The sequence below is a fragment of the Filicampus tigris genome, chromosome 12, assembly GCF_054856515.1.
Source record: "Filicampus tigris isolate MCC_2025a chromosome 12, RoL_Ftig_1.0, whole genome shotgun sequence".
Lineage (NCBI taxonomy): Eukaryota > Metazoa > Chordata > Actinopteri > Syngnathiformes > Syngnathidae > Filicampus > Filicampus tigris.
In genome coordinates this window covers 17,229,550-17,246,041 of record NC_141228.1, presented here as the reverse complement: position 1 = coordinate 17,246,041, position 16,492 = coordinate 17,229,550, and the positions used below count along the sequence as shown (strand labels likewise).

The window sequence follows — 16,492 nt, the reverse complement described above, 5'->3', positions numbered from 1 at the left end:
CATTTAATTAATGACCTTTTTTTGGGTGTTTTGTATTTTTTTATTTAAAAAAACCAAATATATTACATATTTGGGGGATTTTCAAATAAGATTGAACATTTAGCAGTTTTTTTCTTTTAATTTAAAAATACTAATAAAATGTTTGAAAATCGAATGCAAAAATGGAACACCTGCTAATTACATGTTGCGAGCAATTGCGAGTTAAATATTCTTTGGGTCTTTTTTTTTTTTTTGTTTACAACAGTTCCTCATAGGTTTTATGTGTTTTTAGAATTATGTTGGCCTGCATTAAGGTGCCTCTGGTTGACCACCCCCCTCCGCCGCCCCCGAATGAATGTTGGGGTCTTACGTAAACAATTTATGCAGGGCCTACGTGTGTGTCTTGCCTTATTGTGTGTGACATGATCCAGACGATGTCTTCTTTGCCATCTCCTGCAGGACGCCGTGACCCATCTAGTGGGCACGTAATAATGAGTCGGGCCTGATTCTGCTGCCAACAAAGAACAAAAGCTATGTTCAGAAAGCTACGCTCCGAAAACAATTTTTTATAGCTATCAACAGCAGGTTTCTTTTGACACTTTCTGTCATCTTGTTGTCCCACATCATTGGGTCCGAACACGACGACGGACGAGCTCAGGCCCGTCACAAAGCGTCACGTATAAGAATGGCTGGATTAGACACCTGTGAACACAGCTACGCTAACAGATGTGACAGACATGAACACGTTGAGGAGATATTTTGAGGGTTGCCGTCTAGTTCGAGGCGCTTCTTCTGAGGGAATCCCAAAGTCTGCGAATTTCGGCGCTACCTTGACATACAGTACAACTGGCCCAAAAATATTGATAGTGCTATTTTTCTTTATTAAAACATTTTTGGTTGGCTACAACAGATTAAAATGTTGTGTGAAAAAACTTGCATGTAAATTGACCCTCTTCCTAAAAAGCTTTATAATAGTCTATGGGTGCCATAAGATGGCAGCAAATCTTTACTTTTCTATTAGACAGGGCTATGGCCTGACGAAATGAAGCTCCCCCTCTTACCTCAACATAGTTCCTTAGTAACTAGATGGCGTTTCACCTAATTTGCTCAGGAAATAAATGAAAATTGTCGGTCAAGGCACCACTGCATTTCTTTGCTTACATGAAAAATATGTTGGCTTCTTTCCTCGCATCACTGCATCGCTCCACTGGCCTTGGATGATGAACTTGCCCGTCCGAGTGCCTGGCATTGTTTGGCGCGCACGTGTGCATCCCCCGCCCCCTTCCCACTGCCCTCCAGGCCCCGCGCAGGCGCCAACGCTCAGCAATCGGGGTGCCTGCTTCCTATCACGCCTTTCAAATGGATCGGAACAAATCTAGCGAGGCGAGCCGGGTGTCTGATAGCCTGATGGTGACTTATCTATCTGTGTATCCGGCTATCGTCACTCTCACTCTGTCATATATTAATCTACCCATCTATCTGTCACAGAAAAATCGACCCATCCCCAATTAATTCATCCACCCATCCATCCATTAATCTATCAATCTACCCATGACATATTCATGCATCTACGCTTTGTTAATACATGTTAAATCATAGTCTGTTTATTTGATCCAGTTTTGCGCTCCTTAAGCCAACACTTGAGCCGTGTTAATGTTCTTATCATGACGCACTTGTCATTGAGGTCCATTAGGAACCCTGCCAGCGAAGTCGAAAACCACAGCGAGTGGCCACAGTGGCCCCCCGGGCCAGTGTACGTGTGAGCCGGTTGTTTCCGAAGGGTACACGCTGTACAACGTACACGCTGTACGTGTAAATTGGCACCGACAAAGGAAATGACACGTGCGTCAGACAACTTGAACCGACTCCTTCAAAACCGCTACTTGTAGCACACTTGGTGTGAAAAAAAAAAAGTAATAATAATAAGTGGCTTAAAAAGCCGCAGTCTCATTTTCCGGCCGTTTATTTTGCAGTTTTTACGCACATTGGCAAGGCAGCGGGTGGGGCGGGGTGACGCAGGGGTTGGGTGCTGAGGTACGGTATATTTCGGATAGTTAGGTAATTGCCAAGGGGGGGGGGTGGCGAGTGCTGACGTGCGTTCTCAATCAGGATGTATATGTTCTGATACAAAAAATATATGTATTTTCTTTTTTTTTTTTTTTTTTTTTACTCAAATTTGTGCGGACTGGTGGTTGGGGACCACTGCTTTAAGGCAATAAAAATGTACAAATGTGGTTATTTTGGACACAGAAACCATGTAGAAGCTCATAAGTTCCCATGAAATTAGTTCAGTAGAATAAATAGAGATTAAAGTCAAAGTCATGCACAAAATCATGGAACTAAAAAAAGTGCTTCGGGGGGGCTGAAATGTGTCAATGGCATTTCAATGGGGAAAATTGATTTGATTCACGTCTAAATGACGTTTACGAGCACTGTAATGATAGTTAGGAGTGAGGAAGTCGATAGCGGTGTAAAGGTAGCTGCGTGTTCGCTCTGTCCTTTGAAAACAGCATGCTGCATTCATGCCCTTTCCACAGGGGCTGAAAAAGTGGGTCAACAAGCTCTCTTCCTATAGCTGTCGGTGTTTTTGTTATTGGGCCAGGCTGCTTAAAAGACATGATGAAGGGGATGCATTGCCGAGTGTGTGCGCGTGTGCGTGTGTGAGTGGGTCATCGTTAAATATGGAAATATGGTTAGCTCTTCAGTTGGAAAAAACAAATTGCAGATGGAGTTAGTGCTTCTCTCTCTCTCTCTCTCTCTCTCTCTCTCTCTCTCTATATATATATATATATATATAGATATAGATATAGATATATATAGATATAGATATATAGATATATGTATATATGTATCTCTCTATCTGTCTATCTGTCTGTCACATAAACACCCCAGTCCAAATCCCATGTTTTTGTGGTATAAAAAAATTTAAATAAAAAAAAAAAAAATATATATATATATATATATATATATATATATATATATATATATATAAAACAGGAGTATAACACAGAGCCATTTTACCGTCCCATTCCCAAATATTTCGAAACAAAAAAAAAACAATTGATAGTTGAATGCAGTCAGCTGCTGTACTGCTAAATGTTGGCCCTGCTTTCATTGAGTGTTTTTTATGATGATGATCCCTGTGTGTCCATCTGCCGTGTCCTCATCATGCCCTGCTGATCTATTTAATGAAACCTCTGCATCAGACATGTCCACTTGAGTCCACGAGACTGTTGGGAACGCCGTGTCCCAAAACCAAGAGTCATGCCAGGCCTTGTGTGTGTGTGTGTGTGTGCGTGTGTGTGAATAATAATAACTCCCCATCTATCCTCTGTTGTTTTGTGCAACTGATAAATGACTGTTGATACTGTAGCGTTCATGGGTTGGATGTGTGTCTTTAAGGGGCGTGGCCTAGCGGGTGACATTAGGAGCAGGATTCAGGTTGGCATGTTAGTCTGCTCGTGAGTGTCTGGGCGTTCGTTGTGGCCTATGGGCAGCTGTTTGTGAGTGTTCTCTTTTAAAAAATTGGAAAAAAAAAAGTGTAAACAAATCTGAGAATATGCAAAACCGCGGGTGACGAAGTGCGAATACGGAGGGGTCGACTATAGTTTGAATTTGTAATATCGCCAATCACCACTAGATGGCAGACATGTCTTAGTTGCGCTTTTACTGAGTCGTATTACTGCCCTATACTCAACGACTACACCTAATATTTTTTTGTGGATTTGGAATGATATGCAGGACAAACATAGGACTGCAAGATTAAAATTTTGAGCGAGTTGATTTTTGTGAAAAAAAAATTATAAAGCTTCCTTGAACTTAATGTTAGTTTACTGTTTAACAGTTTTGTGCCGCCCTTGAATCTTATTTTTTATGAGAGAGCCCTTTGCACTGGAAAAAAATATATAAAAATACAGTATGTGGTTATTTTGTTGTTCAAATTTGTGGTCGACGTGTCTGTCAAAACAGGACGCACGCCCAGAATTTTTTACTGGAAGATGGCCATTTTAGTTCGACGCGGCTTCATACTTTTGTTTTTGCTTTTACCGGAAACACACTCGGGTCTATCGAACCACGACGCATGAAAAAAGTCTCGCATGTGTAGTGAAAGTGCAAACATCCTGCCTGGACGCCACGCTTCGCCTACCTGGCGTGAACTTGTTGTGGAAACAAAATTCCAAGGTGCCCACAGCAGAACATCAGCTCCATAGCCCAAAAAGGAAGATAACTCCGATTTTATCTCCATCACCGCCTGTTTTGATTTCATGGATGCCACAGTGTTCATCTCATCACCCTCCAAACGGCCACATGTAAGCACACAAAGAGCAATGACAAAGTCAATCCAAGAAAATGCTGTGACTCAGACAAATTAATATAGTACATCCACACGCGGACAGAAAAAGCAAAACACGTCTGTGGAACGTTTTGTATTGAATGGCCACCAGCTGCAATTGTTTCCTCGTCAATTACAGGCTGACATAATGTAAGCAAACGAAGCCGCATACCAAACCCGACGCCCTCGCCATCCTCCGCTGCCCTTTCCCTTTTGAAGTGCCTTTCATCCCAATTATTTGTAGTTTTCCTTTCTTTTTTGGGCTCCACATTTAAATGCTAAGGAGATAATTGCGGAGGGGTTGTTGTGAAAGCACAAACACAGTGGGATGGTACAGCCTGAGGGTGGGAGACCCCCTACAGAGAGAATTCTGGACTGTTTTTAAAGCCCTCCAAGGCTACATGGTGCTTTCAGGCGCGCTAGATAATGCAATGTGGCTCTGGCATGGCTTATAGGAAATTTAACAATTACAAACTATTGAAGAGTTTAAAGGCAAAAGTAGGCATCTCCATTTTGAATGAATTGAGTAAAATGAGTTTTATTATTTGTGGGTCCAGGTTGAAGCTAATTATTTTTATTAAGCAGTTAAGAGGCTACATTTGAACAAATCCACAATTCCACACAACTCCAAGAAAATATTTTTCTTCAAAGGCAGATAAGGCCTAAACGGTTCACATAACTATATACTGTAAGTACACTAAAATGGTTGATATTATGCTTTGTACTTTCAATAGTGACAGGTGTTCTAGAACTACAGACTCTTTAACTAATACTTAACCCCACCCCTGTGAACTGTACTGCCAAGTTAATTGGCCCTCTCTTCACTCTCACAGACAAAATCATCGGTCCATGTTTTTCTGTAATACTCTGATTGGCAAGACTCCATCCTATCGTCACTCTCTGGTCACCATGCATACCACCACATGCATGCTCTGTTCCTGCAGTTTCATTAACCTCTTCGTTCCCAAATTCCGCATTACTCTCGGTCGAGTTTATTTTCCGTTTTCTGAATCAGCCCTCTTCTTCGTTGAGGCTAACCTCAAGATCCCCATCGGCCCGCTTGATTGCGACCAAGATCGGTGAAGAAATCGTATCATCCTTGGACCTGATCACTTCTCATCAATCTCACTGATCGATGAGTGATTTACACGATTAGCACATTTTACTCTCACTTTCAAGCACAATTAAAGCTACAGCAGGGGCAGATATGTCAGAGGACGTCCGGCCTCGTGATTGATTTAATTGGAGATGACACTAGCTGAGTAAAATACATGTGGCACTTAGTTAGTTAGTTTCTTAAGTAAAACCTTTATTTTGGACGGGTTTTACATAGGTGTTGTCTGTCTGGCAGTTTAGAAGACAAGAAAATAGTAAAAAGTAAAAATGAATACATGAACAAAACAACATTTAATATTTTTTTCATCCGTATCTGTTTAAAGATGTGGAAATATAAAGAATATAAATATATATTATATACAAACAAACGTATCGTTGGACTTTTTTTATTATGTTCTTAACTGTTTCGTCATCCATTGAGAAATACTAGATGCCAATGATAGGTTGCAGCGCAGCCAATTTTATTATTCCACGCTGTGATTGGCTGTAGTTCTCTGTCAGTCAAAGACTTACCTCCGAACCAAATCATTCGATTTGGCGCCTCGCTCTATCAACTGCAGATGCCAATGATTGGTTACAGTGCAGCCAAGGCTCACTACCCCACTCTCTGATTGGCTGCATGTCCCTGTCAATCAAATGCTTACCCCTGAACCAATCGTTACGTTTGGCGACAGGTGGGCGGGGCTGCATGACGTCGCCGCGGAAGCATTTTCCTGTTTGTTTGCTAACAAACCTGCCTCTCGTAACTTGTCTCCATGATGTTGTATTTTCACCTCTTTTGGAGATGAAGCCGCTTCGTCTCTGAGTTCCTCTCCAGTCTGTCGGAGGTCGTCGCTGCCCGTATGGTGCCGCGGGTCTGCGTTGTGACGCCGCCCCGGGGCTTCTCGCTGTGTGTGTGTGGCCTTCCAATTCAACTTGTTTGCGCTCTCAGTCATGTTTATTTCTTGAAGATGGCGGCCAGGGGGACACTGTAAACTAAATGACTGTCAGAAACATCGCCTCCATTTGTAATATGGTGAGTACTAAGTGATCGGTTGTCTGTGGTGCTAGCCGGAGTAGCCTCCGTGTTGACCCGAGCGAGGGCTTGTGGTGTGCGGTGGCTGAAAGCAGACGCTCGGAGCCGGATACGATGCTGGCCGGGCTCCGTTAAATATGTTCAATAGCTGTTGTCGTGTGTTATTTGTGTGTTAGCGCCTTGTGGTTGTGTGAAGTTAACACGAGAGAGCGGCGGAAAGGCACGACTACAGTCATCCGGGTTTGTGTTGCGTTCAGGGACGCATGCGTCTGCGGATGGTAAACCCACCATGCCATCACTGTGACGTCATGACGCAAAATGATTTTTTTGTTGCTTAATTTTAGAGTGGAAGAATTTCCCAGTTGTAACGCAAAACGCTGATAACATGTTTAAAGTTAAGTACATGATAAAACTATTTGTTTGATCGTTTTGCAGCAAGCAGGCTAATTCCAGGGGTACTGAGGTTGACTGAACTGGACTGTACAATTTAGATTTTGTTGTGGGAGGGAACAGTTTCATCTTGACAGAGTAAGAGGGGAAAAGGTGACACAAAAAACGGTGAAAATGCCAAATTTGTTTGCTTTCTAGCAGGCTACTTACCGGGTCGCCTAGGATGACTTATAATTGGATTGCACCCTTTTTTATGCAGATATTTTTTTTACATTTTGCCTCGGGAAAGAATAGTTTCGTTTTGACTAAAATTGCAGCAAAAAAATAAACAAATAGTGAAATGTCAAATGTGTTTGGCTATTTCTAAGTAAGCAATCTGCTTCCTGGTTGACTGAGATTGATTGGCATACAGTAATCAAGTACCATATTTTATTTTGCCATGGCCATCAGTTTTGTGCGCTCCAAATTACAAAAAGAAGCTGGGGAAACCAAAAAAAGGAGAAAAACCATACGGTGGACCCCAGCTGTCCCAATTGACACATTTTTTTTTTTTTTTGCATTAAACACCACAAATGAATGTGGTGAATGTGGCCGTGAATCAGGTCAATGTGCAGGGGCGCACATAATTTTTTTCATGCGGTACTCGCATGACTGCCAGGAGATTCTTTGGTACTCACTAGTGGTCCAACGGATCACATAAGTCACAGTTCGGATCGGTCACGGATTTTGAGTCACGGATCGGATCGTTTTTTTGTACGAGAACAAAAAAAGGCTAAACAGAACTCTGTCTTAATTTATTTTATAAAACAAAAAAATATTAAAAAATCAACTCCTAATGTCTATTATGGCTGTTTAGGATTTAAGAACACAATTTAACACAATTCTGTAATTGGTACAGTGCACCTTTCTTAAAACATGGACCGAGCACATTACAAAGTAATCTATGTCCACAATATAGAAAAACGTTTTTAAAAAAGTAAGCCAAGAGGCAGCTGTTGTGCTACCAGCTAATGATAACAACTGCTAGCCACTAACGCCGGAGACTTGTGCCGTATCATACAATGACAGCGTAATTAACCAGCGGTTTGTTCGTGTCCTAAATTAGCGACTGAATATGATTTGGAGACTGCGTTGTGTTAGTGTTGGTAGCAAGCGTTAAAACTGCCGATAAGTCGAAAACGGAAGTCAAGTTAGCCGTTACGCCACAACGCGGGCCAATTTCAAAGTAAAAGCCACTAAGGCTTTATTGCATTGACGTATTATTTGGTAAACTTTATTTTGAAGTTAGCCTTTGTGGAGGCCGTGTGTTTGTTGAGTATGTTTGCAAAACGCTCCTGTACATGCAACTCACGTGATCTTGATTCTTGAGGGTATTCAACTTCCTCTGCTGAATGCGGACTAATCACGTTGCCTTATTGTGAACGCGCCAGTTTTTATCGTGCCCATTCTGAACCGATGCCTGATCCTTACCAATCAAAGATGATTCAATCCACTGCACTACTAGTGTGTACAGGTACGCAAATGCGCGTCGTGACGCAAATGACGGTACGCATCAGCGAATTCTGTTGCGCATGCGTACCTGCGTACCAGTTATGTGCGCCCCTGTCAATGTGCCACTCTATTTGTTGACTTAAGACAATTGGACTGTACCATTTTTATTATTGTTTTGCTTTGGTAGAGAACAGTTTAATCATGACTAGTCTAGAATTGTTGAAAAAAATAGATTGACAAATGGCGAAATGCAAAATGTATTCGGCCATTTGTCAGTTAGCACCCTACTTCCCGGCTCACTGAGATTGGCATACTACACTGGGCTGTGCCATTTTTGGTTCTTGATTTTGAAGTAGACTCATTTCCCTATTGGAACTCATAACGCCCAAAAGTAAGTGGGGGGAAAAAAACATGAAAAGCTATGTTTGTTTGTTTATCTATTTTCTAGCTAGCAGGCTACTTCCTAGTTCACCTAGGTTGACTAAAGATAATTGGACTTGACTCTTCGTTTTGTTTTCGGAGAGGACGTTTTCGTTGTGACAACAACAAAAAACCTCCATATTTGTTTGACTATTTGTCACTGAGCAGGCTACTTCCTAGTTGGATTAGACTCTAACCATTTTATTTGTCTGAATCGTGAATAGTCCTGTGTGTCCATTAGTTGTCTATCAGGCTCCTTCCTGACTGGATGTTCAAAGCTCTTGCTGCTGATAGAAGAGCAAACAATCAATCTAGAGACATTGATTGATGTATAAGTGCGCTAATGCCACTACTTTCCCCGGATCGCTAGCACAAAGCGGCATTCAGCATCTTTTGCTTTGACGCTCGGAACCGAGCGCCGCGGGCCGTCAAAAGCGCCCGCCGGCTAAATTGTCGCCCGTGTCGTCCCAACAAAGCCTCGCTTTGAGCTCGAGGAGGGAAAAAGCCGACTCGGCGCAGAGATAAGAGCTCAGGCCCAGCAATCATCTGTAAAACACACCTGGACAATTTAGCCCGGATCCGTTTTCGGTGGGAAATACCTTTGGAGACTTGTGACAAGGCCAAGCGTTCCTAATTTTGGTGGTTGTCTCTCTGTTTGCAGGGCACCAATGCCTCCGCTCTGGAGAAAGACATCGGCCCCGAGCAGTTCCCCATCAATGAACACTACTTTGGTCTGGTCAATGTAAGCATTAACACAAATACAGTGGTGCCTTTATATATGAGTTTAGTTGGTTCCGTGACCACGTCCGTAACTCAAGACAATCAAGTCGTCTTTCCCCATTCAAATGAATGGAAATGCCTTTAATCCGTTCCAGGCCCCCAAAACCACAAACCAAATTGTATCTTTTAATTAAAAAAAATTAAAAAAGCACTGTTCAGTATTGAAATTAATAAAAACATACATTAAATAACAATTATAAAGAATGTAAAGAACTAAATGGTTTGTTCATCATGATCATTCAATGAGTGTTAAGGGTCTCCTTCTGGTGTCAGCGTCTTGGCCACCAGGGCGGCAGTATAATTCAAACGATATTGTCACAACAGCTCAGATATGGAAAACTCATATCTGCTAGTAAAAGAGCTACAGTAAAACTTGCAGTTTTTTGCCAAGATAAAATAATTTATAGCCGTGAGTATTGTCTGTCTACATGCGTTGCAGCACTGGTTGTGTTTTGTTGTTTTGTGTGAATTATCCTCATTGAAGCATTAACTGTGAGGTGAAGCATAAAACACGGATTAAATCGGCAAGCAATGGGCATAATGAGATATTAACAGTGTTTAATAAAAAGTAAATACACTTCTGATACGATAAGATGGTTAAACACAAGCCGGGTCAAATTGACCCAGGAGCAATATTGCTGCTTGTGAGGAACAAATATAAAAAAAGGATTAAAACGTCTTGGATTTTCCTTCCTTAAATCAATGGTGCATGATCCATGATCGGCAGTACACTAAAATGTGAATTGAAGCGTTGACATATAAACAATTTGGATCATTAAACATGCCCAGGTCAATTTGACCCAATTTGTGCTCCTGAACAGAACGGGAGGGTTAAACATCTCCAATTTGGCTTCCCGAAACCACTGAAGTATGATCTTTGAGACATAATGCACTAAATATGCCTTGAAATGGTTAGTAATGGAGTTACTAATGAGATATAAACAATTTGGTTGAACAAACATGCCCTGGGTCAAATTGACCCCAGGGGCTATTACTGCTGTTCCCGAACATAATGGCCGTAAGAGGAGGGTTAAATGCATTCTAACGCGTTGGTTTCGATTGCTTCTCGGCAGTTTGGCAACACGTGCTACTGTAACTCGGTGCTGCAGGCGCTCTATTTCTGCCGGCCGTTCCGCGAGAACGTGCTGGCCTACAAGGCCCAGCAGAAGAAGAAGGAAAACCTGCTCACGTGCCTGGCTGACCTCTTCCACTCTATCGCCACACAGAAGAAGAAGGTGGGCGTCATCCCGCCCAAAAAGTTCATCTCCCGCCTGCGCAAGGAGAACGGTGAGGAGCCCGCGTCGTCTTTGCTTGTTTTGCTTGTTTCCTGTCATGCTACGAGTCAACTACAAATCTGAAAAAAAAAAAAGAATACACGTTTCTGGACCGTGAAAAAAAAGGCAAAAAATTAGGGATTTAATCATTAATTGAGCAACTGCAGTAATTCGAATTAGAATTGTTTCAATAAGTTGGCTCAGTGTACCTGCACTTTATACGCATGCTGCAGGTTAATGAGAAAAAATCAAAATGGCTGCAGATTTCCTTTCCCCGAGTCATCGTTATCGAGCCTTTTCCATACGTGAATTTGGTCGGCTTTCCGCTCGGTTTTGTAATCCGAATTTCCGGGCCGGGGGGCGATATTTCTGCAGACCTGTTTGACAACTACATGCAGCAGGATGCCCACGAGTTCCTCAACTACCTGCTGAACACGGTGGCCGACATCCTGCAGGAGGAAAAGAAGCAGGAGAAGCAGAACGGTCGCCCGAAGAGCAACGGGCCCCCCGCCGAGCCCGAGACGACGACGACCACAACCGAGAACAAGACGGAGCCCACCTGGGTGCACGACATCTTCCAAGGCACGCTGACCAACGAGACCCGCTGCCTCAACTGCGAGACGGTATGTGGCCACGAGACAAAATTGCTTCATTCAGATGGACTGATTCATTTAGTTTACATTCGGGAAGTCGATTTGTTGAAGAAAAGGAAATGGGGAAAAAAAATGGTAGAATAGAAATAAATATGCACTCTTTTTAGTAATTGTCAGACCTGCTTTTTTTGCCGGTCCGTCCCTCCGTCCTTATTCATAAAAATGATCGCCGTCCGTCCTCGTCCTTTTAAAGCGCTTCCGTCCTTGCATTCCGTTTTTTAAATTTTTTTATTCATGTATCTCAATAAATGTGTATTGATTAATTGGAAATTATGTGATAAATCAATTATACGTACATTTAACATATTAAAAATAAATAAAACTATTTTAATTCTAATTTATTTTGTTGAAGTATAATTTTAAATATTTTTCTTTTTTTATTTCTAAAAATATTCCAATTAACAATTTTACAAAAACATTTTTTATGATTAAAATTTTAAAATGAGAATAATAAATAATAAAAACTGATTAAAATATCTCATTTGATGAAAATATTTTTTGGGGAATTTGTTTTGTTTTTCATGCATCTCAATAATGCAAATCAATTTATTTGAAACTTAAAAGATTAAAAAAATATATATTTTACATATAAATGTCACTTTTTTATTTTAATAGGTGTAAAATAAATGTATTTAAAAAGATTTTGTATCAAATAAATGCAGTATTCATTTGAACAATTTTGTATTTCATTAAATAGTTTAATTCATTTTTACTTAAAAATGAAATTATTTTTGTCAAAATGAACTATTTTTCATCATTTTTTTTTTAGACCTCATCCGGCCGGTCTGTCCGTTTCAAAAATGAATTTATGAATACAAAGGTTTGCCCACCTGTGTCTTAGGCTCCCCCTAAATGTCTTTGCCAGGTGAGCAGCAAAGATGAGGATTTCCTCGACCTGTCCGTGGACGTGGAGCAAAACACGTCGATAACGCACTGTCTCAGGTAGTCCACATTTTGAAATGGCACCAAGCGGGAAAGTAGGTCGGATTGAATAACGCCTCTGCGCCACCCGTGTCGCTCCGCAGGGATTTCAGCAACACGGAGACGCTGTGCAGCGAGTATAAGTACTACTGCGAGATGTGCTGCAGCAAGCAGGAGGCGCAGAAGCGGTCAGTAAACGCCCCGCCGCCGAAACAGCTCTGAAACGGTGGTCCTCAGAACAATGGGGGTCTGCGAAATAATTTACACTCAATTTCAGCGGTACTTTGACTCATCAAATAACTCCACTAATTTGGACCACCCACCTGTTTGTGTGTCTTGGTGGTAGGATGTGCGTGAAGAAGCTGCCCATGATCCTGGCGCTGCACCTGAAGAGGTTCAAGTACATGGAGCAGCTGCACCGCTACACCAAGCTGTCGTACCGCGTGGTCTTCCCCCTGGAGCTGCGCCTCTTCAACACGTCGGGCGACGCCCTCAACCTGGATCGCATGTATGACCTGGTGGCCGTGGTGGTCCACTGCGGCAGGTGAAGTACACGTATTGATGATTGGCCAACGCACACCTTGTACGGATGTAGTATTAAACCGAATGCATACATTATTTTTCACGAAAAAAGAAAATTAACAAGGAAAAATAGTAGGGCCCGACTGATATAATTTTTTTTTTTTTTTTTTTTTTTTTTTAGGCTGTTTAGATTCCTATATTTTGTAGAACAAAAAATTTGGTCAGAGTAATGGTCCAATAATTAAAAAAAAATAATAATGGATAAAATAAGCTCTTGACTGGTACATACAGCAACAAATATATGAACTGCATGCAGAGCGTTTGACTGTTCAATACTTTGTCTAGAGACTAGAGGAAATCAACCCAAACACATTTTTTTCAAGAATACGTTCCCAGCAGGCCCACTAGGTGAAACACGGCATTCTGATAAATATTGTTTGGGAATATGAGTTAAGCAGCAGAATCCACCTCTTTTTAGCCATCTCAGGGGGCGGCCATTTTGTCACTTCTGTCGACTGAAAATGACGTCACAACTACTCAGGGCTCAGGTAACGACCAATCACGACTCAGCTTCAGAAAACAAGTCTGCCGTGATTGGTCGTTACCTGAGCAGTTGTGATTTGTCATTTTCAGTCGGCAGAAGTGACAAAATGGCCACCGCCAAGGATAGCCAAAAAAACGGGTGGAACGTAATATTTATCAAAATGCCTTGTTTCAACTAGTAGGCCTGCATATAATATATTCTTGAAAATAATATGTTTAGGTTGACTTCAGCTTTAAGTGTTTGTTTAATTTTACTACAGGGAGGAGTTTTCAAGTACAAAAACATGCCCCCATTCAATTTATTATTTTTTTAAAGGCATGAACTGATGAATTTAAATGTAAGCCATCAACGTATGCAGCATATAAGCAACATAATGAGTGAATTTACCGGCAAAATAAGCTCTTTTTAAACATGAAATCACATTTCTTCTCCTACATTATTTTCTTTGCCATGAAGTGATGACTGCAAAATAAAAAACCTGAGACCTTTCTCTCTCGTCATCTTTGACAGAGTTGCATTTCGAATGTACAGATAGAGAGTTCAACTGAAACGGGAAGTCTAATAATGCCCGCTAAGCATGGATATAAACCTTATCAACATATGCACATACATATGCACGATATATAACGTTCCGTTCCGTTCCGTTCCCGTCTGCCTGGATGGACTACTGCCCAACATCGCATGTACAGGAATGTTTGTGTGTTTGTTCAGTGGTCCAAACAGAGGGCATTACATCACCATCGTGAAGAGTCATGGTTTCTGGCTGCTATTTGACGATGACATCGTAGAGGTACGTCACCCCTCTTTCTCGCTTTGTTCTTCTTTGTTCGCGAGCCATGTTTGTCTCATCAGTCAAAAACCTGCCCCGCAGAAAATCGACGCTCACGCCATCGAAGAGTTTTACGGACTTACCTCAGACATCTCCAAGAACTCCGAGTCGGGATACATCCTCTTCTACCAGTCCAGAGAGTGACTCGACCGCCCCCCACCCACCCCCCGCCCCCTTCCTCCCCCCTCCTCCTCCTCCACCTCCTCGTCTTCCTCCTCCATGTGTGCCAACCCCCACCTTAACTTTTTAACTGACTTCACCTGCATCTGAGCGCACTTTATGCAAAACAAAAATACTCTACAGAGGATGGTGTATAAATTGACCCATTTTCATTCCTCTCGGTTGCTATGCATATTTTTTTAGGGTTTTAAAGTGAGATTTTCATTTCGGCAAACTACCTAACAACGGGATCAGCTGACACAGCACATTTACAACACATTCTGCGGATGGAGTCTCTTATTTATTGAACGTATTTATTTCTGTAACGTAGCACTAACCGTATTATTTTATTTTATTATTGTTATTTTTAATCATTTAGCAGTGGTTAGCACAGACATCAGCATTGTCCCAGTTCTAAGAGTCCGTCAAACATGGGCTTCCTTATTTTTTTCCTCACTTTGAAATGTGTTTCTTGATTTGAACACTATTTGTTTATTTTTTGCTAATCAATAAACCTAAACTATAAAATCTCATGGGACCTTAAGAACTTCAAATTCCTGTTCAAACATTTGATGTTGGCAATGCAGACACTAAATCTTCGCTATTTGCATTATTGCACTTTTGTCCACGATTTCTTGTAGCAACACTAGATTTCAGTGGCCTTCACGGGTCTGGGTATCTGCTAATTCTGAATTGTCCAAAACCAGGACCTGATTTATTTATTTTTTTAATTAGTCAATTGCAAACCCAAATGCACAAATTGGTCAATGCCTGATCCTCTACCTACTGATGTGGTCTGTATCAGTTGATAGCTGACCCTGTATCTGCTAATGAAAAGATCAGGTCAAGAGCAAATCCAGGATTCTGTCTTATTCAACACCAGGCCCTGGTTATTTATTTTTTTAATTGGTAAATGGCAGACTAAGAATTATTGGTTGATACTTAACCATGTATCTACTGATGACATCTTCAGATTGAGACAAAGGGAAGAACCAGGTGTCTGTATCGTACTGACGTACTGTATCAGACCCTGTTTCTGATAACAAATCAATCTTGTTTTTTTTTTTTCTTTTTTAATATTGCTTTTTTGTTTAGTTTTTATGGTATTGGCCATTGGCATACTCAAATTTATTGGTTGATACCAAAACCTGTATCTACTGTTGGCTTTTGAAATGAGCTAGTGCTTTTGGTTACTAGCACATCTAGGTCCTAATTTGATGATACCATTTTTTGGTTTTGGGCATGGGAAAACTCAGATGTATCAGTCGGTACAGGTCTTGGGTCAACAGCAAGCCGAGGTGACCCTATTGTCTGAATCCAGAACCTGGTTTCTTATACTTTTTTGTTGTTGTTTTTTTGGGGGGCAATAACAAGCCCAGGTGTCAGTACCAGCAGATACCAGGTCCCAGTCTCTCATAGCTTTTTTCAGTATGTGTTAATAGCCAGATATGGAAAACTCATATCTGCTAAGTTACGATTAGGTTTTGGCCAGTAGTAAGCCTGGTATCGGCTTCCTGTAGCAACACGAGAATTCAGTACACATTATGTGACATTCTATCTTGCAGAAAAAATGTTAACATGGCAAAAATAAAAGCCAAAATGGTGCAATAAAAAAGTGAAGTTGAGCAGTGAGGAATCGCTGATCCCTCTTTAAATATTCTTACTGACTTAACATTTTTATTTGTCACTTTTACTGTTTATTTTTGTTAGGTTTTTGCATGTGGTCATACTTTGTTCTTGCATTATTGATGTAAATGGTGTTTGCGGTAAATATTCATGCTGTCGTGTTAATTTCCCGTCTTTAGCATCAAATTAGCATCTCATACAACAGTCTCTTGTGTTTTTTTCCACCCTGTGCCAAATTACCGGTAATGTAGATCTTGTCATGAAAATGGTCTTTATTTTCTTTGTAAACACTTGTACATAAGTGGTATAGTATGTAGAAAACAGCAACATTATTTTTTTAAAAGATGTGCTATAGAGTTTCGTGTCTAACCGAGTGCCGTTTTTTCCTGCTCGGTAATAACACGTAATGTCGCGTTATTGGTGGCGGAAGGAGCCTCGGC

The 16,492-nt window shown here is 41.2% G+C and overlaps 1 protein-coding gene and 1 long non-coding RNA gene across 4 annotated transcripts; one reads left to right on the top strand and one right to left on the bottom strand.

The window, feature by feature from the left end:
• Positions 1-5,473: 5,473 nt before the first annotated feature.
• LOC147138787 (uncharacterized) lies at positions 5,474-12,910 on the bottom strand. The gene is made up of 3 exons (XR_015089063.1): positions 12,696-12,910; positions 12,282-12,621; positions 5,474-10,878 (listed from the first exon to the last, which is right to left on the bottom strand). It is a non-coding gene; the product is annotated as an uncharacterized LOC147138787 (long non-coding RNA).
• usp46 (ubiquitin specific peptidase 46) lies at positions 6,098-14,959 on the top strand. Of its 3 annotated transcripts, none has more exons than XM_086047977.1 (9): positions 6,098-6,443; positions 9,406-9,486; positions 10,598-10,811; positions 11,174-11,421; positions 12,317-12,393; positions 12,477-12,560; positions 12,719-12,916; positions 14,150-14,228; positions 14,310-14,959. In XM_086047977.1, exons 1-9 carry the CDS (start codon positions 6,408-6,410, stop codon positions 14,409-14,411), a joined length of 1,119 nt encoding a protein of 372 aa, XP_085904103.1. In that variant the 5' UTR covers positions 6,098-6,407; the 3' UTR covers positions 14,412-14,959. The 3 variants fall into 3 exon arrangements, with proteins under 3 accessions (XP_085904103.1, XP_085904102.1, XP_085904101.1); XM_086047976.1 differs by having other exon boundaries at positions 12,293-12,393; XM_086047975.1 differs by having other exon boundaries at positions 14,150-14,959.
• Positions 14,960-16,492: the final 1,533 nt, after the last annotated feature.

Bases quoted from the DNA above. Each gene is read 5' to 3' on its own strand.
- usp46 (XM_086047975.1), top strand. From the start codon at position 6,408: ATGACTGTCAGAAACATCGCCTCCATTTGTAATATG. The intron at 11,422-12,316 runs GTATGTGGCCAC...TGTCTTTGCCAG, and splicing joins GCTGCCTCAACTGCGAGACG to GTGAGCAGCAAAGATGAGGA. The intron at 12,917-14,149 runs GTGAAGTACACG...GTGTTTGTTCAG, and splicing joins GTGGTGGTCCACTGCGGCAG to TGGTCCAAACAGAGGGCATT.